Source organism: Nycticebus coucang, chromosome 6 (genome assembly GCF_027406575.1).
Source record: "Nycticebus coucang isolate mNycCou1 chromosome 6, mNycCou1.pri, whole genome shotgun sequence".
NCBI lineage: Eukaryota > Metazoa > Chordata > Mammalia > Primates > Lorisidae > Nycticebus > Nycticebus coucang.
In genome coordinates this window covers 59425117-59451552 of record NC_069785.1, presented here as the reverse complement: position 1 = coordinate 59451552, position 26436 = coordinate 59425117, and the positions used below count along the sequence as shown (strand labels likewise).

The 26436-nt window shown below is 38.2% G+C and overlaps 1 protein-coding gene and 1 non-coding gene across 6 annotated transcripts in view; one reads left to right on the top strand and one right to left on the bottom strand.

The window, feature by feature from the left end:
• Positions 1-26436, bottom strand: part of TCF12 (transcription factor 12) — a 410397-nt gene that overhangs the window by 80870 nt on the left and 303091 nt on the right. For all 5 annotated transcript variants that reach the window (XM_053593152.1, XM_053593153.1, XM_053593155.1 and 2 more), the window contains 2 exons: positions 23739-23874; positions 16448-16500 (listed from right to left, as the gene is read on the bottom strand). In XM_053593152.1, the coding sequence (XP_053449127.1) occupies positions 16448-16500; positions 23739-23874 (189 nt within the window). The remainder of the gene's footprint in view (positions 1-16447; positions 16501-23738; positions 23875-26436) is intronic.
• On the top strand, positions 22424-22553 carry LOC128589499 (small nucleolar RNA SNORA18). The gene has a single exon (XR_008381064.1). It is a non-coding gene; the product is annotated as a small nucleolar RNA SNORA18 (small nucleolar RNA).

The following is a 26436-nucleotide window of genomic DNA, read 5'->3' as shown; positions in this document are numbered from 1 at the left end:
GAAATGGCACCAAAATACTCTATTTTCAATTTATTTTTAAAGAGACTTAGTAACATCTGCATCTTAGCCCAGAACCATTTCAAGAATCTATAATCCAAATCTCTAACTAGCTTATACATTAAGTTTTTTCTGGCCTCTAATCTATATTTTTGTTTCTGTAGAAATTCTTGCTAGTGGTAGTAATTTTTTAATGCTTTGTTTACCTCTGAATAAACAATGAGAGTCCACCAAAGCATCCTGACTTACATTTGTAATGATAAAGCAAAGCTAATTTTTGCTATACTCATCACTGAAAGAAATCATGCAGATCCTAAACTTATGAAAGGACTATCTTTTTTTTTTTTTTTTTGTGGTTTTTTTTTTGGCCGGGGCTGGGTTTGAACCTGCCACCTCTGGCATATAGGACCGGCACCCTACTCCTTGAGCCACAGGCGCCGCCCGAAAGGACTATCTTTTAAGAAAGGTTTCTGACTACTAAAATTTTAATGACCATTTTTAATGAAATGGACATTAAATAACCCTTCATTTTGAAAACATATCTAAGGAGAGATGATAAACAGGGGAGGGGATGGGAAAAGGTGTCAATAGTGCCTTTGCAACAAATAACAAAGTGACACAAGCACGATTTGACTAATATTTAGTATGCTTTACCAGTGACAGGGATATGCCACCCTAATAATGACAAATGTATTTTCCAGATTGGAAGCTACTTAGTCTCTGTATCTATGTCACAAGTATATGCAGTAGGGCAGAAGTATTCTCTCCACCACCCATTGGTACTCTATTTACATCAGATAGGTTGCTCAGGTCCCAGAACACTGTGGAGTTTTTTTTTTTTTTTTTAATCATATGATACAAATGAATACTAAACTAGAAGTCTAGAGACAAAGATCCAAGTTTCAGCTCTACATCTTAGGAGGCATGAAATCTTAGGATTGGTCATTGACTATCTTGGCACCTTATTTTCCATTTCTGCAAAGTATAGGCTTTATTTATTTATTTATATTTTGAGACAGAGTCTCACTATGTTGCTCTTGGTAGAGTGCTGTGACATCACAGCTCACAGCAACCTCAAACTCCTGGGCTTAAGCGATTCTCTTGCCTCAGCCTCCCAAGTAGCTAGGACTATAGGCTCCTGCCACAGTGCCTGGCTATTTTTCGGTTGCAGTTGTCATTGTTGTTTAGCAGGCCTAGGCTGGGTTCGAACCTGCCAGCTTGGGTGTATGTAGCTGGCACGCTACCCACTGAGCTACAGGCACCACCAAAGTATAGGCATTTAAACTAGGCCAAAGATTTTCTAACCATTACAACACTAATAAAACATTTTATAGTCTACTCCACTCCCAACCTCTGAATTCCTCTTTTGAAAGATTGTTTCCTAGACTTTTTGTTATGATGAACATTTTTCTCTCTTAAAAAGAAAAATCAAAGCCATTCAGAACTTCTGATAAGAAGGGAAATGAAACATTGCCATGCTGAACTAAAATAACTCTAGTGAAAAGAAATCTGATGTTTTAGTTAGTTTGAGTAACTATTTCAGCAAACTACACAATTTATTAGGTTTTATGAAATATTTTAAATCACATCATATTACTATTTTCTAGAGACACACAGTTGTGACCTACTAGTATAGATACCCAGTGTCCATTTGAATCTTAAGTTGTAGTTTTATAAATATACATGCAAGTGGCATAACTAAATGCCTAAAGCTTCACATGGTAGGCTGATCCAAAAACATAATTACAACTTCTCAGTTCTAAGAGTCCAAATGCTTTGCATTCTAATAATATTTATGCCAACAAAGGAAGTATGTGCATATCTGTATAGGGGTTAGTTACAGAATTCTGTTGCCTAGTAATACATTCAGTTAAAATTAATATCTTTCTTAAATGATATGTAGTATCTGGGGAAAAATGGTAACAAAAAAGTAAGAGTTGACACCTTATCAGTAACTAACAACTCTTGCCTAACTTTCTCATTATTTAATTTACTCACTAAGAAATTTGGTATTTCAGTAATGTGCAATTTCAGATATTTTATGTGAATATTGCATCATCTGGAAAATAAAAGAAGGGTGGGCATGGTAGCTCATGCCTGCAATCCTAGCATTATGGGAAGCTGGGGCAGGTGGGATTGCTTGAACTCAGGAGTCCAAGACCAGCCTGAACAGGAATGAGACTCCCGTCTCTACTAAAAATAAATGAATAAATGAATAAATAAGAAAACAGAAAAAACTTGCTGGGTGTGGTGCACGTGCATGTAGTCCCAGCTACTCCTGAGGCTGAGGCAAAAGGATTGCTTGAGCCTAACGGTTTTAGGTTGCTGTGAGCTCTGATGATACTAAGGCACTCTAATCAGGGTGAGACTCTGTCTTAAAAAAGACAAGATAAAAAAGGCAAATAAAAGATTTAAGACTTGTACTTCAAATAAACATGTACACCTCTATAGAGATAGCTCTGTTATAATGTTAGCAAGTAACAAAGAGTTGAGTCAATATGAGATCATTTTAGTAAGTGGGCTGTGGTTTTTGCACTATTCTGCAATAAAGATGCTGTGCTTGTGATTTGCTTATAAAAGCATGTTAAATAGTTTTATAATACAGTGTCCGTAAAGTTCATATGCAATTTAAGAGTTGTCTTTGCTCATGAACTTTATGGCCACTCTATATAATGGGTTAAAGTATACTTGTAGTTCTCCTGCTCCTGAAGATAATTCACATTATCCTGTACGTAGCCTATGTCTTCTCTGAGTCAAGCAAGCATAGTCCAAAGAGAAAGAGCCGTGGCTGTACTGCTAATCATTTGAGTTTTGTTCATATATTCAAAATACAGTTAACTAAGCACCTTCTATTTTGTACTTCAGTGCAATAAAAGATGCAAATAAAATCCCTACTTTATAAAATTGCTTGTGGGTAACAGGGAATAAACAGATTAGGTTGTATCAGATGATTATCAATAAATGCTCTAAAGAAAAATACAACAGGAAAGAGTCAGAGAGTGCTATGGGCAAGTTACTATTTTATACAAATGGTCACAAAGGACAAAAGATCCTCATTGATAAAGTGATAGATGATCAAAGAGAGAACTGGCTGTACTGATACTGAGGAAAGTATGTTCCAACAGAGAGAACAGTAAATGCAAGGGCCTGAGGTAGGCGTGTGCCTGATAACTTTAAGTAGCAATAAAGAGGACAGTGTGGCTGGAGAGTGAGGGAGGAACCTACTGGTGGAAGATAAAGTCTGAGAGGCAGCATGGGACAGAGCATGAAGAGTCTTGCAAACCATTTTAAAGTCTTTGGTTTTACAATGACAAGGAAAACTATTGGCAATTTTTAAGCAGAGAAATGATATAATCTGACTTAAGATTTAAAAGGATCTTCTTGTGGCTCAGTGCCTGTAGCTCAATGGTGAGGGAGCCAGCCACATACACTGGAGCTGGTGAGTGTGAATTCAGCTCAGGCCTGCCAAACAACAGTGACAACGACCAAAAAATAGCCGGGCGTTGTGGCAGGCGTCTGTAGTCACAGCTATCTGGGAGGCTGAGGCAAGAGAATCACTTAAGCCTAAGAGTCTGAGGTTGCTGTGAGCTGCGACGCAACAGCACTCTACCCAGGGCGACAGCTTGAGACTTTGTCTCAAAAAAAAAAAAAAAAAAAAAAGATCTTGTGTTAAAAAAGGAAAACAAAAACAAGGAGAGAAGTTGGAAAGCTGTTGTCATAAGACAAGAAAGAGATAAAGGTGGCCTGGACAAAGGAGACAGCAACACAGGTGATGACAAATGATTAGATTTTTGAAGAAAAATTCTGTATGGGAAATTTAGTATGAGAAGATTAGCACTGTTTTGAATTCTATCAGGCAAACAGTATTTTAGAAAAGTGTTTCCTAGGCCAAAAGTGGTGGTTCATGCCTGTAATCCTAGCACTCTGGGAGGCCAAGGCAAGTGGATTGCCAGAGCTCAGGAGTTCGAGACCAGCCTGAACAAGAGCAGGACCCCATCTCTAAAAATAGCCGGGCATTGTGGCGGGCATCTATAGTCCTAGACTTAGGAGGCTGAGGCAAAAGGATTGGTTAAGCCAAAAATTGAAGTTGCTGTGAGCTAGGATAGTACAGCACTCTACCCAGGAGTACAAAGTGAGACTTTGTCTCAAAAAAAAAAAGTTTCCTGTATTGTGATTTTTCCATACTTCTCTGTCTTGTGAAGATCATAGCCCTAATATTTTTAATTAGGTCAATCCTAAAACAATGTAATTAATACTGATGACTGAATTAGCTGTAATTTTCCAATTTATTTTTGCAAAAATACTCTTATTGTGGGGTATAATTAGAAATTGACCCTGTAATTAACAGGGAAAAATGGGACAAACAATTCAGATTCTTATACAAAGAAAGCAAGTTAACATTTTTTGATGGTATGAACAATCACAGGGGGAAGTTAGAAAGTACAGCTTACAGTATAAAGTTATTAACAGGTGATAAAAATACATTATAGATATATAAAACAATACCTTTGCTATCTTTATTTTTTCTGATTAATTTAAAAACCATTTCCTGAATAATACCTCTGGGAGGACAACACTACTCGACATAAAATATTAAAAAGTTTTTCCTTCCTTTTTTCCTCCCTCCCTTTCTTTCCCTGTAGAGCTGTGGCATCACAGCTCACAGCAATGTCCAACTCTTGGGCTCAAGCGATTCTCTTGTTTTAGCCTTCCAAGTAGCTGGGACTACAGGCGCCTGCCACAACGCCCGGCTGTTTTTTGGTTGTAGTTGTCATTGTTGTTTGGCAGGCCAGAATTGGATTTGAACCCGCTAGCTTGGTGTATGTGGCTGGAGCCTTAGCTGCTTAAGCACAGCTGCTGAGCCTCTTTCTTTCTTTCTTTTTTTTTTTTTTAGGCAGAGTCTTACTCCATTGCCCTGATTACAGTGCAGTGGCTTCATCACAGTTCACTGTAACCTCAAACTCCTGGCTTCAAGCCATCCTCCTGCCCTGGCTTTTCCGAAAAAAGTTATTTCTTTCCAAAAGTCTAAGTTACCTTTTGACTACAAGCATCTTTAAGACATATTTTATTCATAATTTACCCCCCTGTTTTGAATTTAAAAGAAAGGATTCATATTTTTCTCTACTAGGTAGAATCTACTCTGGTAGCAAAGACTTTTTAGTTCTCACTCAAATTGGTGATTTTTGAAAATTTAAATTATCTCTAGTGATGCTGGAAAAGATACCAGTAACTTTTGATTTCAAATAATGCCAAGTTTTGTTTTTAAAGGTTTTTTAAATTCCAAAATATAGCCAGGTGTGGTGGCACATGTCTGTAGTCTTGGCTACTTGGGAGCTTAAATCCAGGAATTTGAGGTTCCTATGAGCTACAATGAGGCCACAGCACTTTACTCAGGGAGACAGAGTGAGACTCTGTCCCCCCAAAAAGATATAAATAAATAAATTGCAGAATATTAAAGTGATGCTAACGTCTTTGTTACATGAATACCTTGTCAGTGTAATGCTTAAGTCAGGGGTTTAATGTGCCTGTCACCAGAAAAGCATTCACTGTATTCTACAGTAAGTTTTTATCTCTCACTACGTCCCCCCTTCTTGGTTTCCAATGTCCTTTATATTTCTTTGTGTGCATTGTTTAGCTCCCAAGTATTAGTACATGAGGTGCTTGTTTTTTCATTCCTGAGATACTTCACTTAGGATAATGGTTTCCAGTTCTATTCAAGTTGTTGCAAAAGACATTATATCATTCCCTTTTATGGCTGAGTCATATTCCATGCTACATAGATACACATTATGTGTATATACACACACACAAGCGCACATGAATACACACAAGTCAGACAATTAAGTTTGCAAACTTACTCTTAAAAAAAGTGCTATAGGGCAGCGCCTGTAGCTCAGTGAGTAGGGCGCTGGCCCCATATGCCGAGGGTGGCGGGTTCAAACCCAGCCCCTGCCAAACTGCAACGAAAAAATAGCCGGGTGTTGTGGTGGGCGCCTGTAGTCCCGGCTGCTCGGGAGGCTGAGGCAAGAGAACCGCGTAAGCCCAAGAGTTAGAGGTTGCTGTGAGCTGTGTGATGCCACGGCACTCTACCGAGGGCAGTACAGTGAGACTCTGTCTCTACCAAAAAAAAAAAAAAAAAAAAAAAAAAGTGCTATATATCTCATTGCTAAATATCACTGCAGTCACCTTCAAAGTACTCCCCCTGGGAAGCTATGTACTGAGGCCAGTGCCCAGTCCTCCCTTCAAAGCAATTTTGGAACTCTTTCTCTGGAATGGACATCAGGGCTGTTGCACGAGGTCTGACAATTAAGTTCACAAACTCATCCTAGGAAATGTGCTACATACCTCATTGCTATGACTATGTTCACCAGATGTCAAGGGGAGTACTTCAAAAGTGTTATTTTGAAGGATGTTCAGCAATGAGGTATGTAGCACTTCTAGGATGTTTGCATACTTAATTATGCAACTTTATATACCACATTTTCTTTATTTTTTTTTGAATTGATGGGCACGTAAGTAGATTCCACATCTTTGCAATTGTGAATTGTGCTGCGGTAAATCTTTGGATACAGGTGTCATTATATAAAATGACTTCTTTTCCTTTAGGTAGACACCCAATAATGGGATTGCTGAATTTTTTTTTTTTTTTTTTTTTGAGACACAAAGAGTCTCACTGTGTTGCCCTCAGTAGAGTGCCATGCCCTCATAGCTCATGGTAACCTCAAACTCTTGGGCTCAAGAGATTCTCTTGCCTCAGCCTCCCAAGTAGCTGGGACTACAGGCATCCCTCTCCCCCACAATGACAGGCTATTTTTAGAGACAGGGTCTCGCTCTTGTTCAGGCTGGTCTTGAACTCCTGAGCTCAAGCAACCCACTCGCCTGGCCTCCCAGAGTGTTAGGAGGATTGCTGGACTGAATTTCTTTCTTTTTACATTTATTTCTCTGAGGAATTTCCATACTGCACTGTTTTTTAAAACCGTTTATCTGTTTTTGAGGCAGAGGCTTTCTCTGTCACCTAGGCTAAAGTGCAATGATATCATCATAGCTTGCAACCTCAAACTCCTAGGGTAAAGCAATCTTCCTGCCTCAACCTCCTGGGTAGCTGGATTACAGAAACTTGCTACCATGTCCGGTTAATTTTTCTACTTTTTGCAGAGACAGGGTCTTGCTGTTGCTTGGGCTGGTGTTGAACTCCTGACCTCAAGCAATCCTTTTGCCTTGGCCTCCCAGAGGGCTAAGGTTATAGGCATGAGCCCCTGGGCCTGGTCCAAAGAGATAAGTAGGTTCTAGCAAATTATACAGAAAATGATTTCTAAAACCAAATTATTTTTGAAAACTAACAAATGTTGGCATATTTTAAAACAAATGCAGTTAATAAAAAGACAAAAACTTTGACCAATATTTTAAAATTTCTTTGAAATATATTTAAGGAATATAAAAAGGGAAAAATCAGAAACTATCTTGGGACTTGTAGTGTTTTGAAAAACAATAAAAGGTTAATCATGAATGTATCTATATGGCATGCATTATGTCCTTAAGATATTACACAATTACCACAAATAACTTTTTAAAGTAAAATCATTAGTGGTTAAATAAAAGGATTATTAATGATGGGAAATTTCATGTCAGCAAATTACTTAGGATATAAATGCTTTCCCTGATTGAGAATGAAACCAAAGCCCCGAACATCCCCAGGGATAAAATTCTGAATTTCTTAATCTATTCCCTTTTACTAAAACCTAGAAAAATAATTCTTAACCATAATTAGGAAAAAATTAAGACAAAACAAAAAAAAATGGTTAATGGCTCTACTGATGTTGACATGGCTTTAAACTCTACAATTATTTACAAAATTTAAAAACATACAAACTACACACCACACATAGACACACACACACAGAGCATTTTCCTACATCTGGTTTGTGAAGTCTCAAATATCTAAAACACCAACAGCTGAAGAGTTCAATAAGCCTTAAAAGCCTGAATAAAATTTAGCTACATTCTTCTTTTAAAAGTAGACAAGGGGTGGCACCTGTGGGTCAGTGAGTAGGGTGCTGGCCCCATATGCCGAGGGTGATGGGTTCAAACCCGGCTCCAGCCAAACTGCAACAAAAAAATAGCCAGGCCTTGTGGCGGGCACTTGTAGTCCCAGCTACTTGGGAGGCTGAGGCAAGAGAATTGCCTAAACTCAGGAATTGGAGGTTGCTGTGAGCTGTGATGCCACAGCACTCTACCGAGGGTGACAAAGTGAGACTCTGTCTCTACAAAAAAAAAAAAAAAAAAGAAGTAGAGAAGTCAGAAAATAACAAATATCACTGTGGTTCACTGTCATTGTACAACCCTATCAGTATAAACAACTGGATTCAGAGGATTCATCACTAGTTACTTTTCTTTTTGCTTCTGAACTTTAAATCAGATCAAGACATTACTGGCTCCTCACAAAAATGAACATTTTAGAATTATGGATTAAGAGGCCATTATTTACACTGATACAATTTTGACACTGTTCTGAATAGTGCTTACTGTCAGCATAAACAGTGGCCATTTCTTCTTATTAATGTACAGAGAAAATCTTTCATTCAATGACCAAACTAAACATACATTTGGAAGAATTATAGAACTACCCCTTCTTATATACTAAAATTTTTCTGTTAGTCTTATCTGTAAGGTCAGAGAATGAATTGACCACTTTGGAAATTTTGTATTGCAGCAGCCTTCAAATAGAGCCAGCTAATCTAATGAAATAAGTAACTACTAATCATTCCGAAGGATGCAGGATCGTATGCGCTCTATGTTATTTGCCAAAGAAAGTAAGCAAATAACCCTATTCCAACTCATATGCAGTAACTATAGAGTTCACTCATGAACTTCAGCTAAAGTTGGTATAACATGTTAAATACTATTTTTTCAGAATCTTTAGATTTTTTTGCTAGTCTTAAAGGTCTTGGATAATTGTCTATAAATATATCTATTATCTTGGGTTTCAGAATATTTTATTGCTCTGCATTTTGCTATTTTCATGGATGAATTGGAGGCTATAGTTCTATCCCTTAACCTTAACTGGCTCAGATAGTAATCTTTTTAAATCATAGTTTTACAAGATATTCATTTCTACCAGCACTAGAAGTTCAATTTGGCATTTCTTTCCTACTTAAATAGCTGGGCCTTGTGGCAGGCGCTTGTAGTCCCAGCAACTTGGGAGGCTGAGGAAAAGAATAGCTTAAGCCCAAGAGTTTGAGGTTACTGAGAGCTGTGATCCCATGGCACTCTACCGAGGGTGACATAATGAGAATCTGTCTCAAAAAAATATATACATATATCTTCAGCTTAGATACCTTAAGGATTTAATATTCTCAATTTAATATTCCTACTTATTCTATTTAGTACATACATGAAAATGCTAGAATATTAGACATGGTCTTATGGTCTTTGAGTTTTGAGAATATCTCAGGATATCTGTAATAATCTAAAATGGTGCCCCTAAATCTTCAAATTTAATGCTAAAAATGACTCAAAATTCACATTAATTAAAAAAGCCATTTCCAATAAAATGAAATCCTATAAAAATTTTGTGAGAATGGCAAGCAGAAATCTCTAAACTACAGTTAAAATTATCAATTCAAAGGCCAGTGAACTCTGTACTTGTTTGCATCAAAGCAGACAGAAAAAGTATAGAGTCTAAGCTGCTTTCATTCACCTTAGAAGAATGAAGTTCCCTTACGAGTAGGGTGAGGTAGAGGCTTAGAAAAAAAAGTTTTTTTCCTTAATGGGGTGGTATATTACACCTTGAGAGTTTAACCAAGGAATTATAGTATTGGCTTTTGTGGGTGTATATATTCATATTTAAAAAGAGAGGACAAGGAATAGCATGACATTGGATTAGGAAACAATAACTGTTATCAGCCTATGTTTGAGACAATAAACCAGTTTTATTCAAAACTAATAAAGTACCATTTGATGCAGAGTTAACATTTGATGTTGAAAAGGTATTTTCAAGTGCTATTGAACAGAACACAACTTTGGGCATTTGGGTCTAGGAAGGCATTCTGAAATTTGTCTAGGTGTTTACTTTCTGGAAAAGACTTCTCAGATAAAACCTTGCTTCTTACCTATTTCAGATTTCTGTATTTCCTGTGGCATATAAAAGAAAATCATCTATGTTTGGAAGTACTAACACCAAGTTAAGAAATAAAGAATAAAGAACAGGCAAACCTCTCCATTTGAGAAATGCTTCAGAAGGCTTTATAAAAATATTATTTTTATAATATTTCTAAAATATATAATAAATAAATTTTATATTTTTATAAAAATAAAGGGGAACAAAAGCATACTCTTGAGAGCTCAGAAGACAAAAATAATTAGAATGAACACTAGACAGTACAATTTGGTTCAACAACTTTTCCTTCCTTTTGTAGGTCTTTTTTCTGCAAATGAATGTTTTTTGAAAAACAGTAGCAGCTGTAATTTACCATGTACTAAAACTAGTAGATAACAACAGGATCATAGGAGAGGAAAACATAATTAAATTCAAGAAGGAGGGAAGGGGTTGAAGTTCCCACCTAACAGGTACAGGTAGAGGTATATGACACACTTCCTGGTGAAGGACTCAACTGAACTTGCACTTTACCTTATAAATGCAAACAATGTAAGCTAATCATACATACCTTCATACTTGAAAAAAAATTTACCAGGCACTATGTGCCAGCTACTTACATTACATATACAAGTGTAGGTAACATGATAATCTTTTTTTCACTATATTTTACTTTTTCATGTTTTTAAACATTTTTTGTCAAAATTGGTAATTTTTTTAAAATTTCAAACCACAGCGGTAGGAACTAAATAGAATAAAGAAGGAGTATTTATTAAGTATCTACTATAACTGGGCACATAGTTCTCTTAAAATAAGTATTTGAGATAAGCATTATCATCTCCTTTCACAAGCAGAAACTTAAGGTCCAGAGAATCAAAAGTAACTTCTCCAAGGTTACAAATTAGTAGCAGCTAAAAACCCCTTATCTGCTTGGTGGCAGGTCTTTTTCTTCTTTTTCTAGATGAAGGTGCAAATGTTTAGGCTACATTGTTTTTACTTCCAAGGTAAAGTTGTAGTTGAACCCTTTACCCAGGCATGTGCTGTATGCTCCAACATTGTGCACACTGGGTGAGAACTTGGGTGGCAGGTCTTTCAACAACAAAACCAAGTAAAAACACATTTGATCAGGAAAAATATAAGAGTAAACTATGTTTTAAATTTAATACGCTAAGCAATATATTTTACGAATAAATCAAGATATATAACTTTTTTCCCCCTATGTCACTTCAGCTATAGTGCAGTGTTGTCATCATAGTCCACTGCAACCTCAAACTCCTGGGCTCACATGATCCTCTCACATCAGGCTCCCAAGTAGCTGGGACAACAGGCATGTGCCACCATGCACAGCTAATTTTTCTATTTTTCATACATACAGGGTCTTGCTTTTGCTCAGAATGGTTTGGATCCTAAACTCAAGTGATCCTTTGTGCCTCAGCCTCTCAGAGTGTTAGGATTACAGGTGTAATCTAATCTATGATATTAAATTAAGGTGTAATCTTGTCTCCATGTGTACTTTTGGGGCAAGTTATTAATGTCTCTGAATCTTAATCTCTCTCTCTTTTTTTTTATTCTTGAGATAAGGCCTCACTCTGCTGCCCAGGCTAGAGTGCAGTGTCGTCATCATCATGGTTAATGGCAACCTCAATTTCCTGACCTTACGCGAGCCTCCCAAAGTGCTAGGATTATAGCTGAGAGTCACCATGCCAGTCTTCAATCTCTGCACTTTTAAGCAGGGAATATTAGTTGTTTAATATAGAGTTGTGTGGCAAAGATTAAAGATGAGGTAAAGTGGGTAATGGTTAACACAGTTTCTCACACATGAAGTCCTGTACTGTTAATAGAGTGACACTGAGGTTGTAAAGGATACTAAAACACACAGTATCAATGTTTCCCTCCCTCCCTCCCTCACTAATTATTAGGGGGAAAAACTATCCCCCAATCCCCTCAAACTTTGTGTCTTAGTAAAAACCTGATACAGATGAAAAACAGCTGGTGCACATGCAAAAGTTAGAGCTGGTGGTTAGTGAAGTGGAGGAGAGAGAGGAGGTTCATGAATCCTAAAAGGAAAGTAAAACACCCTGCAAAGTCCAAGTACCACCCATGCCTTTAGAAAGTCCCAGATAACCTTAACAAGTATCAATGCCTTCTATAATCTATTGGCCAGGATACCTAGGCTTTCACCCAGGGTGGACTGCTAAGCTAAGTCCAAATATGAAAAGGGATAAGTTAAGTGTTCTCCCCTTAATCCTCCTCTGAGTTGGGACAGTGGGTCTGCTATAGGAAAATTATAAAGGTTGCACCTGGTATAGAACATAGTAATACTGTACTGTTACTCTATTAGGTATGGCCTGAACATGTATTTGTATTTCCATATTTCCATGCCTTTTCACTGTCTGGTCCATTCTCCTTTCTCTAACAGGTGATCTGCTCCTCTTCGTTTCAGATACAGTTTATTACTTATTTATTTATTTTTTGAGACAGAGCCTCAAGCTGTTGCCCTGGGTAGAGTGCCGTGGCATCACAGCTCACAGCAACCTCCAACCCCTGGGCTCACAGTATTCTCCTGCCTTTGCCTCCCAAGTAGTTGGGACTACAGACGCCTGCCACAACGCCTGGCTATTTTTTGGTTGCAACTGTCATTGTTGTTTGGCGGGTCAGGGCTGGATTTGAACCCGCCAGTTCAGGTGTATGTGGCTGGCGCCTTAGCCGCTTGAGCCACAGGGACTGAGTCTCAGATACAGTTTAAATGTTAACTTCTCCTGAAGCCATTAGTAGGTTTGGTTCTATCCACCCTGTGTTACCAGAGGACTTGATATACACCATTACTTGCTTCACTGCAATATAATTATAATTGAATGATGGTGTTTGCATGTTTGAATTTTCTATGTGCACGCATTATTCCACTGTTGTTGCTACAAAAGTCCACTTTGTCCAATCTTTCAATCTCTCTGGAGAAGCAGAAAATTTCATGTGCTTAAAAACACCATTTCTTCATCAGGAGAAAGAAAACTATGCTCACTATGCTTTTTGGTTATTAATTGAACTTACAAATTTTTTTTTTTTTTTTTTTTTTGGAGACAGAGTCCTCTGTTATCCTGGATTGAGTGCTGTGGCATCATTATAGCTCACAGCAACCTCAAACTCTTTGGGCTCAAGTGATCCTCATGCCTCAACCTCCTGAGTAGCTGGGATTATGGGTGCCTACCACAACACCTGGCTAATTTTCTATTTTTAGTAGAGATAGGGTCTCACTCTTGCTCAGGCTGGTCTTGAACTCCTGAGCTCAAGCAACCTACCTTTTTGGCCTCCCAGAGTGCTAGGATTACAGGTGTCAGCCACTGTGCCTGGTAGAGCTTATAAGTTTTAAAACCATACACACATAGCATTTTACATACGAAAAGAACTTTGGATTTCTCACTTCAAACTTCTAAAGAGCTGACTAGTCTAAGGGTATAATACTACTAATCAGTAGCTAAGCCAGATAGGTAGACTGTTTCTTTAACCTTACTGACCACACTGCTCCAATGATATTCAACGTACTTTAATTAGATCTTCATGCATAAACAGAAGTTACTATTTAGTTCTACAGAGAGGAACAGAGAAGCTGGTGTATATGTTATACCTAAATAGAAATCATGGCTTACACAGAAAAGTCCTTTAACTTGATAGTCAAGTTATACAGATTATCAATACTTTGCATGTAAAGCAATTCTGCCTATTGTTTTTTGCAGTATTATACTACCTTAGTTCTTTTCCTGTTCCCTAGTAAAAGTAACATATTTTACAAATGATTAAAAAACAGAGTGGACAAGCAGCAAACTGCTGAAATCTGAATGTTACTGTCAAATTTCTAGTTTTGCTTGGGAAGTATGATATTCCAATTATCATGAAATAAAATATGTATATTTTTGTTTTTACACACAATTTAAAAAATAATTCGCATGTTAGAAGTCTACAATTTACACATTTTTCAATAAAAACATTCAAATTGAAAACCACAACTTAAAATTCCTATTTGTCTTAGATACTGAGAAGGTATGTGGCATAACCATAGAGTTTGCAGAATTATTCTGCCATTATTTATCAATTTACATATTTTTTCAATAAAAGCATTCAAATAGAAAACCACAACTTTAAATTTCCTATTTGTCTTAGTTACTAAGAAGGTATACGGTATAACCACAGAATTTTCAAAAGTTATTTAGCCATTTATCAGAGTATCTGTTTTTGAAGTTTAAAAATTTTCTCTTTTACAAATCGGGAGGTTTTAGCATAAGCATTTAATTTAAAATATACTTTGATAAATATCCTTAATAAGATTCAATGTGTACTAAGGTAGCTAGTAAAATACAATATATAAATAGGCTTGCCTTGTGAAAATTACTAATGGTTCTTAAAGAAATCAAGGTTTCATCAAAGTCCAGTGGCATTCCCTTCCTGTGCCTTGGGTGGATTTTAAATCCACCAGGGCTTCACCCAAGTCACCCTGTGGTTCTCTGACACCTGAGCCCATAGAGAGAACTACCTCCAAGTAGTGAGTACTGTTATGATTAGAATGTAAGAAGCACTGGTGACCCCCGGTGTCTGTTCTCTTTCTAGGCTATTCTGTCCAATTTGCCTCTTTTCTTTAAAAAGGAAAGAACTGTAGAACACTGAAAATATATTGTTTTTTACAATGAATGTCAGGTTGAGAAGTAATGAGATGAATTTTTCATTTACTAATTTGGTTTTTAAAAATCTATATTGTTTCACTAAATATTAATAGGTAATTTAACTTTTATTACTCTCATAGAATTATAGTAATAAATTACAAGAAAATTACACTGTTACATGTTTTAGTAGTTCTGTCAGTATTAATATTATTTCTGTTAATTTAACAGAAATCATCTGTTATATTGTTGAAACACCGACTCCTGCATAGCACACAACGGTTAAAATGTAAATTGCCCAACTATTTTTAGCTGCTGCTGAAGAAAAATTCCTGTCTTCTGGAATAATGATTTGAGCACTGTGTTCATTTTGTTTATCAAGCAGCTATTCAGCCTCTAGTGGGTTCAAGTGCTTATGCAAGCAAAAGCTTTTAAGAATGCCTGCAGCTGCAATCCAACCTTCCAGGTAGGCTGCAGGTTCAGTGCACAGCTGCCCTAGACTGCATAAAACCGAGATCCATCTGGAACTGAGTTTCAAAGAGGATTTCAAATTTGACTTTTCATGAATCACACGACAGAGAAGGCAGGAAGAACACAGAAAAGAAGGCAGGCAAACAACCAAAAAGATGATATCTCTACTTGATCCTTAATAAAAGAATAAAAAGCTCAGACCTGTGCTGCTCCTAGATTACTACTTGCCAAGCCGGATATTCCATTCAGTCTATACTTGGATGAGCTGTGACTCATCTGGCAGCACCTGAGCCCATGTGTTAAGTACAGCCAAATAGAAGCCCAACATCCATTTGCACAACAAAAGAGATGCACCCTACAAGGCACAGGGTCTCCATCCCACAGCCTCACTCCCTATTTGTTCTAAGGAAAGGGAGAGGAATAAAAACATCTTCCTTCCTTGCACCAGAGATTTTAAAATTGTAGGTGGATTTATGATGTGGGTTCACTTACAAAATACTTTTACTCTTTCAAAGAATAAAGCATATTTAACAGAACAAACACCTCTATAGTATTAGATTATCAAGGCTATTAATGATTGTTCCACTAAACCTTTCCAGCCTCCTTCATCAAAGCTCTTTATTCTCAAAGGATACATTTTTGAGCAAAGAGGGATCAACAAACTAGTTGCTTGAAAGCTTTCCTGATGCTAGGCTGAAGTTAGGGAAGGCTTAATGAAGGCTTTAAAATCCACCAGGGCTTCACAATGAGCATCTGACTTGGTGATTTATGCATATTAACAACCTCAGTCCCACTGAGGCAAGCTGAGCCAAACAGTGTCCTCCGAATCTTAATGTCTTTAGCTCCACTGGGATTATTACAAATGTAAATTTCTAAGATTTTCAACTATTAATCTCTGTCTGTCCTCCTGTTCAGCAACATAATGACTAATTAAACATCAAAAGACCTGTACAGGAGATCATCTTTGACAGCTATGGGCCTAGGCCTCTTCCCAAGAGGGAAATTCAAATGACAGGGACATGGAGTAAGAGCATATGAGTTAGCTACAAATCACTGCAGAGAAATCTAAAACCTAATATTAAATGTGGACTTATCTCAATCAATGATTTTGTTTGTTTAGCAGTGAACAGTGATTCTGTAAAGTATGCCCAATGGCTCCAGTCTAACACACTCTTTTGGCAAGGAAATATTGAAATTTGAAATCTGTTTATCATCAAGTAACAAAAAGGGTACTCACAGAAGAAGGCAAACCAGGAGGCACCTTTCTGACTTTCTTCGCTTGCAAAGGATCTGCACATGAAAAGCAATATTTCATCAGCATATTACAGTAAGAAAAAATTAGACTTCAAATGAATAGGAAAAAAATTTTCCCCTAGTGTCTTTCTTGTTTTCTAAAATTGGGAGTAAGCAGGGAAATATAAGAGTAAGGGTTTCATTCCTTTTAACTGGTTCTAGTGCAAAATAGCTAATAACGTGATACATTTTGAAAATATGTATACATACATTTGGGAAGAGGAAAGCAAACAAAAACATGAAAGAAAACAATAAACCAGTAAGTATGCATAAGGGAAAGGAATTAACATTTCTTAACCTGTTATGTGCCAAGGACTGTAGTAGGGACTTTACATCATTTATTTCAGTTTCATTTGCAGATGGGCACTTGGGTGCAACAGGTCATGTTCATAATATGATTCCTTGCTGGGCAGGGTAGCTCATGCCTGTAATCCCAGAACTTTCAGAAGCCAAGGCAGGAGAATCATTTGAGAGCAGGCATTCAAGACTAGCCTGAGCGAGACCCTATCTCTACAAAATACACAAAAATTAGCTGGGTGTGGTGGCATGTTCTTGTATTCTCAGCTACTCAGGAGGCTAAAGCAAGAGGATCACCTGAGTCCAGGATTTTGAGGTTGCAATGAGTTGTGATGATCATACTGCACTCTAGTCTGGGTGACAGAGAGGGACCCTGTCTCAATAAACAAAACAATGCAGTGGGTCACCCCTGTAATCCCAGCACTCTGGGAGGCTAAGGTGGGAGGATCCTTTGAGTTTACAAGTTTGAGACCAGCCTAAACAAGAGCAAGATCCCATCTCTACCAAAAACAGAAAAATTAGCTGGGCGTTATGGTTGGCATCTGTAGTCTGAGCTACTAGGGAGGCTGAGGCAGTAGGATTGTTTGAGCCCAGGAGTTTGGGGTTGCTGTGAGCTAGGCTGATGCCAAGGCACTTTAACCCAGGCAAGAAAGGGAGACTCTGTCTAAAAAAAAAAAAGTTTTTAAAGAGATACAGATATACATTGAGTTTCTGCATCATATTGAGAATTAGGTATAAATTGTATTAAAAAAATTAATAGCCAATGTATGCTATGACTTATTACAGAAAATATTTGAAATAAAATTTAAGAAATGAAAAATAAGGCTATAATATATAGATATGCCACATAAACTATTAAATATGGGCATGTTCACATCTTCTTTATTGTAAAATAAAGTGATAAACATATCCTTCCAATCTTAAAGAATGGATCAAATTCAAAATTTTCACAGGGGTTTACTACTAGGAACAGAGAACACATGAGCAGACTTATAGAAAGTATATTTTTGAAAACTGTAAAAATGAGAGAATTAAATAAGCATAGTAAAGTTGTGTCTATGTATCCATGGGGCATTGGTTCCAGGACTCTCTGAGGATATCAAAATCCATGACATTCAAGTCCCTGAAATAAAATGATGTACTGTTTGCATATAATCTATACATTCTACACACACTTTAAATCATTTCTAGATTACTTATAATACCTAACACAGTATGTTATATAAATAATTACTGCACTATATTGGACAAGAAAATATGAATACAGTACATAATTTAGCACAGAAGCAACCTTCAGTTTAAAAAATTTTTCTATTCATGGTTGGTTTAATCCATGGATCTGGATGGAACCCAAGGATATGGAGGACTGACTATACTTTCCTAGGTCATAAATGATACTACACAATACAAACATACAGTTAACCCATTTAAATTTGGGCTGAGAATTTTGTATAGTAAATATCCCAGGGGGCGACAAAGCTAAAAAGCAACTTTATAAGTAGCATGTAGAAAAATTTTATACACTAAAAAGAGGGAAAAGCATTCATTAGCATCTATGTACCTAAGAGGCAGCCTAAATTTCCTAAAAATAGAAGTGCCAACAATAAACATTTGGCACAGTATATATCTGTAAAACCTAAAGTTCAACTCTTCACAAGTAATACAGCATCCCAGAGCAAAAGCCACACTCTAGGCTGAACATAGTAGCTTAGACCTGTAATCACAGTGCTTTGGGAGGCTAAGGTGGGAGGATTATTTGAGGCTAGAAGTTTGAGACGAGATTAGGCAACATAGCAAGACCTTGTGTCCACAAAAATAAAAAACTTAGGCTTGGTGTTCACAGCACAGTGGTTATGGCGCCAACCACATACACCAAGGCTGGTGGGTTCGAACCCGGCCTGGGCCAGCTAAACAACAATGACAACTGCAACAAAAAATAGCCATGTGTTGTGGTGGGCACCTGTAGTCCCAGCTACTTGGGAAGCTGAGGCAAGAGAATGGCTTAAGCCAAGAGTTTGAAGTTACTGTGAGCTGTGACGTCACAGCACTCTACCAGAGGCGATTATAGTGAGACTCTGTCCCTCCCCACCTCCCCTAAAATTTAGCTGGGTATAGTAAATCACACCTCTCTAATCCTTAGCTACTCAACTCAGGGGTAGGGACTGGGGGTGGGTGGCGCTGAGGCAGAAGGATCTCTGGAGTGCAGGAGCTCGGAGTTGAACTATGCTCACACCACTGCACTCCAGCCTGGACAACAGAACAAGAACCTATCTCAAACGAAAACAAAAGAAAACAAAAAAGCCACACTCTATGTCAACAAAGTCAATTTAATTGCCCCTATCAGTTAGAAGCCAATAGATTGAGCCAATGACTCAATTTGGAGTCATTACCAGCAGATGTTGTTACTTAGGTTAGGCCAGTTTTTCCCTACTTCGTGAATGGAATTTTTACTTTGAATCTCATCATTAGCTATCACTATGCAACCACATACAAAATGCCTGATGCAAACTCTTGAGCCTGGGATTCACAGTTTACTTTTGAGACGTTGCAATATGTAATGGTTACGAGAGTAAACTGGCTGGATTCAAATTTCAGCTCGATCATACAGCAGCGGGGTGAGCAAGGGCAAGCTACTAAATCTCTTTGAGCTTCAGTAACCTTCTCCATAGACAGGAGATAATATATCTTTTTGTGTATTTCATACATTGTGGTAATACACAAAAGCAGCTCACGGCAGTAGCAAACAAGAGCATGACACTTAACAAATTTTAGCCATTATTATTAGATATGGGGCAAAATGATTATAAATTGGGCCATTAGGTACTATTCTGCACAATGTTAATTTCCTAAAGCATCTAAATAATTTCAGAAGATGCTGAGGTTGGTGTCTGTAGATGATCTCCAAAGTCCTTTCAAATTCTGAGATTTATCAGCAATTGCGATGCCAAGAAAGCATGACTAAGACTAAGAAGTAACAATGAAGAATGAAGTAATAACCCACTGTTATTCACACAGGGGATGGGTGGGCATCCTGAACATCAAGAGAACCAGAACATCTCTACTCAGCTTTAGCTAAGTTACTTAGCTTCCCTGGGTCTCAGGTACTCATTTGTAATGTGAGGTTAAAACTACAACCTCATGGAGTTTTTGTAAAGATGTAGCGTGTAATGGGCGGAGGGAGGGTGATTGGTGGGATTACACCTATGGTGCATCTTACAAGGGTACATGTGAAACTTAGTAAATGTAGAATATAAATGTCTTAACATAATAACTAAGGAAATGCCAGGAAGGCTATGTTAACCAGTGTGATGAAAGTATGTCAAATGGTCTATAAAACCAGTGTATGGTGCCCCATGATCGCATTAATGTACACAGCTATGATTTAATAATAATAAAAAAAAGATGTAGCGTGTACAGCACTATTCCGGGCATGGAAGAGACAATCAAAAGTATTTATTATAATTAAAATGAAAATGACACACATTTTAATTTATAAAAAACTTGAATTTTAAGTCTGGATTTTCATAAAATTTATCCCTCCTTTCCTAATTATTGCAATAATTTTTCTCCTGAACTTTTAGTAACAGCATATTGGTATGTGTTAGTGCCTTTTGTCACAGTATTTACCCATAGCATACTAATAAGATATTTTTCTAGAGTGACTCTGACACATCTAGACTCAAATGAATGTACCCTAACTCATTAGATAGAAAACAAGAGTGGAGATGGAGAATGCATTTACAATTTATCATTTATTTAACAGCAAAAAGTGTACTCGTCTAAATCATCTGGGCTGATTTTAACAGTACACATCCTAAATCATCCCTAATACTGAGAAGTGGACACGTGGAATAAGAGTTTTCTATGCTGAGTGGCCACATGACCCATCATTGTGCCCTTTTATACCCTAAACCTAAAGACTAGGAATATTCCACCAACATACAGGTTTAACAGAAGGGAGACATACCAACTAGAAGCGTCAACAGATATTTCTGTAAAGCATAACTTGGACATACTTTCTTTTGGTGGACTACATTTATTTTAAAAGCTGGCCTACCTTTAATGCAAACACACTTTTTTTTTTTTTTTTGTAGAGACAGAGTTTCACTTTATGGCCCTCGGTAGAGTGCCGTGGCCTCACACAGCTCACAGCAACCTCCAACTCCTGGGCTTAAGCGATTCTCTTGCCTCAGCCTCCCGAGTAGCTGGGACTACAGGCACCCGCCACAACGCCCGGCTATTTTTTGGTTGCAGTTCAGCTGGGGCCAGGTTTGAACCCGCCACCCTCGGTATATGGGGCCGGCGCCCTACCGACTGAGCCACAGGCGCTGCCCAATGCAAACACACTTTATAAACTTTAATTTTCTTGTATAAGGGATCTTTGGTAGGAATCACCATAAATTCTGACATTTAAACATAGACTGGATAAGGTATCAGAGAACACCAGAAACTTATTATAAACACCAACGTAAAATAGACTTGCCTGGTTAGGCTATGTTTAAGACATAAAAGAAGGAAGCTAAAAGAAAAAGTGTGTGTGGGGGGCCTCAAATGCTTAATAAGTAATAGGGTTTCCTTCTGAGGTAATGTACAATACCGGGGATGCAGTATATGCCACTTAGTTGTACACTTTATTTTTTTTTTTTTTTTTTTTTTTTTTTTTGTAGAGACAGAGTTTCACTTTATGGCCCTTGGTAGAGTGCTGTGGCGTCACACAGCTCACAGCAACCTCTAACTCCTGGGCTTAAGCGATTCTCCTGCCTCAGCCTCCCGAGTAGCTGGGACTACAGGCGCCCGCCACAACGCCCGGCTATTTTTTGGTTGCAGTTTGGCCGGGGCCGGGTTTGAACCCGCCACCCTCGGCATATGGGGCCGGCGCCCTGCTCACTGAGCCACAGGCGCCGCCCTAGTTGTACACTTTAATATAGTTAATTTTACCTCAATTAAAAAACAGTTGGGGGTAGAAGAAATTAACATGTAAATACTGAACTTAGAGCCAGAAATTTTATATTTTATTCTGGGTAAACCATCTACTGACTCCATAAATGCATCCTTTGTGAGTACCCCCCTTTTTTTGAGACGGCTTCTCGCTCAGCTGCCTGGGCTGGAGTGCAGTGCCATCATCATTGTTCACTGCAATCTCAAACTTCTGGGCTTATGTGATCTTCTTGTCTCAGCCTCTGAGTAGCTGGGACTACAAGTGTGAGACACCATGGTTGGGCATTAAAAAATTTTTTTTGTAGAGATTATTACCCAGCTGGTCTTGAACTCCTGGCCTCAAGTAATCTTTGGCCTCAGGCCCTCAAAATGCTAGGATTGAGGCATCATGTGAGGCATCAAGTGAGCCATCATGCCCAGCCGAGCCTTAACTTTTATATTAAATCTAGGATTATATCCACAGGGTTGTATTAGTAAGATGAGAATGTATATAAAAATCACTTTGTAAAATGTTTAGTATTACATCAACTTTACTCAACAATAGGTGTTAGTATTTGAACATGACATTTTAATTATAAGAATAAAACTAGTTAAGATCTATTTTTCCCTATTTATTTCCTCATCTGTAGGACCAAACAAGAGTATTAAATTGGTTGTTTGAAACTTGTTAAAATTATGGCCTAGAGTTGAGGTCTATCCTGATGGGGCTTTTTCTGTAGCCTCACATCACTGGAAACACCTCATAGAGTAACACTGGTTCTGCTTCACTCGCAGGACTATTTGTTAGGTCTGTGGGAAACAACTACAAGACAATTGGTAAAAGGATAAAAGATCTAATTAATTTGTTTTTACCTTAGGTACTGTCAAAACCCACTAATCTGTACTATTCTTTTTTTTTTTTTTTTTTTTTTTTTGGCCGGGGCTGGGCTTGAACCCGCCACCTCCGGCATATGGGACCGGCACCCTACCTGTTGAGCCACAGGCGCCGCCCTCTGTACTATTCTTGAGTGTGACGGCTTTAGGAACCAATGTGATTTGAATATATTTGTTTTTCCAAGAGGGTGTCAAACTGAGAACCAGGCAAGATTGATTTACTCTAAAAAGTGGGGAATTTTAAGTTTTCATCAAAGAAGCAAAAATAAAAGAAAAAGAATAATGGCAAGCAAATTTTGGGCTAACAGGACAACTGTGAGTTGAGGATCTGTTCTATTAAAAAGGGCTGTCTTGAAGGTAAATCTTCAGTGACTCCAGCCTTTGAGATGGACAGAAGGAGAATCACATGCGAAATTCCTTAAATAAAAATTTATTAATTTTGCCTAATACCATAATAAAACAAAAACAACTTTTTACACCAAAAGAAAAAAAATTATGGCTTAGAAATTAAACAGCCATTCAAAATTACTAGTGGAAAACCTATAGTAAAAAACTTATGGCTTGGCACCTGTAGCTCAGTGGTTAGTGTGCTGGCCACATACATTGAGGCTGGTGGATTTGAACCCACCCCAGACCTGCTAAACAACAATGACAACTGCAACAAAAAAAAAAAACAGCCAGGCATTGTGGCGGGTGCCTGTAGTCCCAGCTACTTGGGAGGTTGAGGCAAGAGAATCATTGAAGCCCAAGAATTTGAGGTTGCTGTGAGCTATGACGCCATAGCACTCTACTGAGGGTGACATGAGATTCTGTCTCAAAAAAGAAAACAAACAAACAAATAAACAACAACAAAAAAACTTACAATGTGTCTGTAAAAGTTAACATTTTTATTTCATTTATTAAATATCTAATGGATGTTATTTTTATGCATTATATATTATATTTTACGTATTATGTATCATATTATGTATGTATTTTATGCTTATTTAACCCTGACATTAACATAACACCCAAGAATCCACATTTCTTCTAATTAAAAGCATAGTCAGAAGTACAAACTAAGGGAAGGAAAAAAAAGAAAGAAAGATGTAATTGTGGGATGGGATTTGGTGTACGGTAACACTCACCAAGTGCTGCAGAGTCATGGAGCGGTCTTCTCCTAGAACTTGTGGTAGAGAATGAATAGTATGGTGTCCCAGGTTTTCCTGATGAAGACAGTTGTGCTGGGCTCCCAAGCCCTATATCTTGTCTCAGGAGACTAGACTATAAAATAAGGCCAAGGAAACAAATTATCTTCCTGTTGATCCTGACCCAAACTTGGAAATTTCATCATTTGAGTTATTTATAATATTTTCAGCAATGCTTTGAACTTAACAAGCCCTTAAACCAGATGTAGTGGCTCAAGTCTATAATTCCAGCACTTTGGGAGGCTAAGATGGGAGGATTGATTGAGGTCAGGAGTAAAGATCAGCCTGGGCAACGTAAGCATGACCCTGTTTGGGCTGGGTGCGGTGGCTCATACCTGTAATCCTACCACTTTGAGAGGCCAGGTAGGGCGGATTGCTTAAATTTAGGAGACCAACTTAAGACCAACTAACCTAACCAAGAGTAAGACCCTGTCTCCATTAAAAATAGAAAAAATCAGCAGGGTGTTGTGGTGGGCGCTTATAGTCCCAGCTACTCAGGGGAAGCTCAGGCATGAGGATCACTTGAGCTCAAGAGTTTGAGATTGCTGTGAACTATAATGAGGCTACGGCATTCAACCCCAGGGTGACAGAGTGAGACTCTGTCTCAAGAAAAGTAAGACCCTATTTCTACAAAAATTAAAATATTAGCCAGGCATAGTGGTGCACACCTATAGTCCTGGGAGGCTGAGGCAGGAGAATAGCTTCAGCCCAGGAGTTTGGGGCTACAGTGAGCCAGGCTGATGACATTATACTCCAGCCTGAAGGACAGAGCAGTATTCTGGCTCTTAAAAAAAACAAACCAGGGCGGCGCCTGTGGATCAAGGAGCAGGGCGCCAGTCCCATATGCCGGAGGTGGTGGGTTCAAACCTAGCCCCGGCCAAAAACCAAAAAAAAAAAAAAACCAAACCAAACCACCCCTGCCCCCCGCCCAAACTTTCGAACTCAATTAGAATGTATTTTCTCTTTTCATCCCACTCTCACGCTGCCTGCTTTTTAGTTATTACCTGCATACACCATACCTAACATCCATACACATTTTATGATTGGAAGACACTTTAGTGACTATGTGCTTCCATCCTTTAGTGACTCTTCTTTTTTTTGTGTGTGTGTTTTTTTTGGCTGGGGCTAGGTTTGAACCCATCATCTCTGGCATATGGGACCGGTGCCCTACTCCTTGAGCCACAGGCGCTGCCGGCAGTAGACTCTTGTAAACTCATTTTTCTCATTTTTTTCTTTTTGGATAGCTTTCATTTTTTGATAAGTAATATTTTCAAGACCAGCCACTCCCGTTTTCTTCACTTGTATTTCATGACATAGGTTTGTGTGTCCTCCTCACCATCCCTGACACTGTCCTCTGGATTTACTTTTGGTTCGTCAAAATTTCTTGTAAAATGGAATGGGGTACAATGTTCCAGATTTGGCCTGAACAGTGTGGGTAGCTCATTTTAAGAGGGTAAGAATGGTAACATCCTGCAGCTCTTCATTGCCTTGCACGTGCAACAAAGTATGTCCTTCCAATGCTGTACTCATTCAGCTTGTGCTTTTTGGTACAAAGCATAAAACTTAACATTTACCTCCAATAAAATTGATCTTGCTATATTTGGCCCATAATAATCACCCATTCCTATCTTTCGGATTCTAAGTCTCTCCATCGATGTATTTGTTAGCCTTTCTAATGTCTAGGCATCAAAACCATGGTTAAAAGGAACCTAGCAGAATGACAAGGCTCAAGAGACATCCCCAAGGTGTGTATGCTGTAGGAACATAGGGACATAAGACTATGCCAAGTACTTTACTGAAATCCAGAGACCTAGCAGCTCTAACCTATTGTCCCATTAACCCTATCATAAAATGGTCAGTTTGTCAGAATTTGGCTCTAAAATTTCTGGTAGCTGAGATTAAAAAAAAGATCATATAGACTTGAAAGACAGGAGAGGGAGAGAAGACCTCAAACAGAAGAGTCCGAATATGCTTAAGAGGATACTCTCCAGTGAAAAGAGCTGTGCTTCCTCTAATACATTTACTAATTTGCCATATGTATGATACTCCTTAGTGCTATCACCAGACTTGCAGTGGCTGGCCTTTCAGCCACTATCTTAAAGGTACTGGGAAATAAACCTCAGCTCTGATTAGAGAAGAATCAGCAGAACTTTGGAATAGTAGTCATAGTAGCCCAGTCTCTGTCTCCATTCTAATAGTTAAGAAAAGCTCTCATCTAAATGACTTTTTTCTTAATTTAAAAAAAAAAATTTATTTTTTTGAAACAGAGTTTTGCTATGTCATCCTCGGTAGAGTGCCGTGCAACCTCAAACTCTTAGGCATAAGTGTTTCTCTTGCCTCAGCCTCCAGGGTATCTGGAACTACAGGCACCCACCATAACACCTGGCTATTTTTTAGAGATGGGGTCTTGCTCTTGCTCAGGCTGATCTTGAACTCTTGAGCTCAAGAGATCCACCTGCCTTGGCCTCCCAAAGTACTAGGATTACAGACATGAACCACTGTGTCTGGCCTTTTTCTTTTTTTAAAATTCTGCTTTAAAAAGTTTTTAGTCAGTGGCATTTAGTCAGTTGCTTGACCAACACCAACCAGTGTCTAGCTCCAAAATGTTTTCATCACCCAAAAGGAAACTCCATACCCA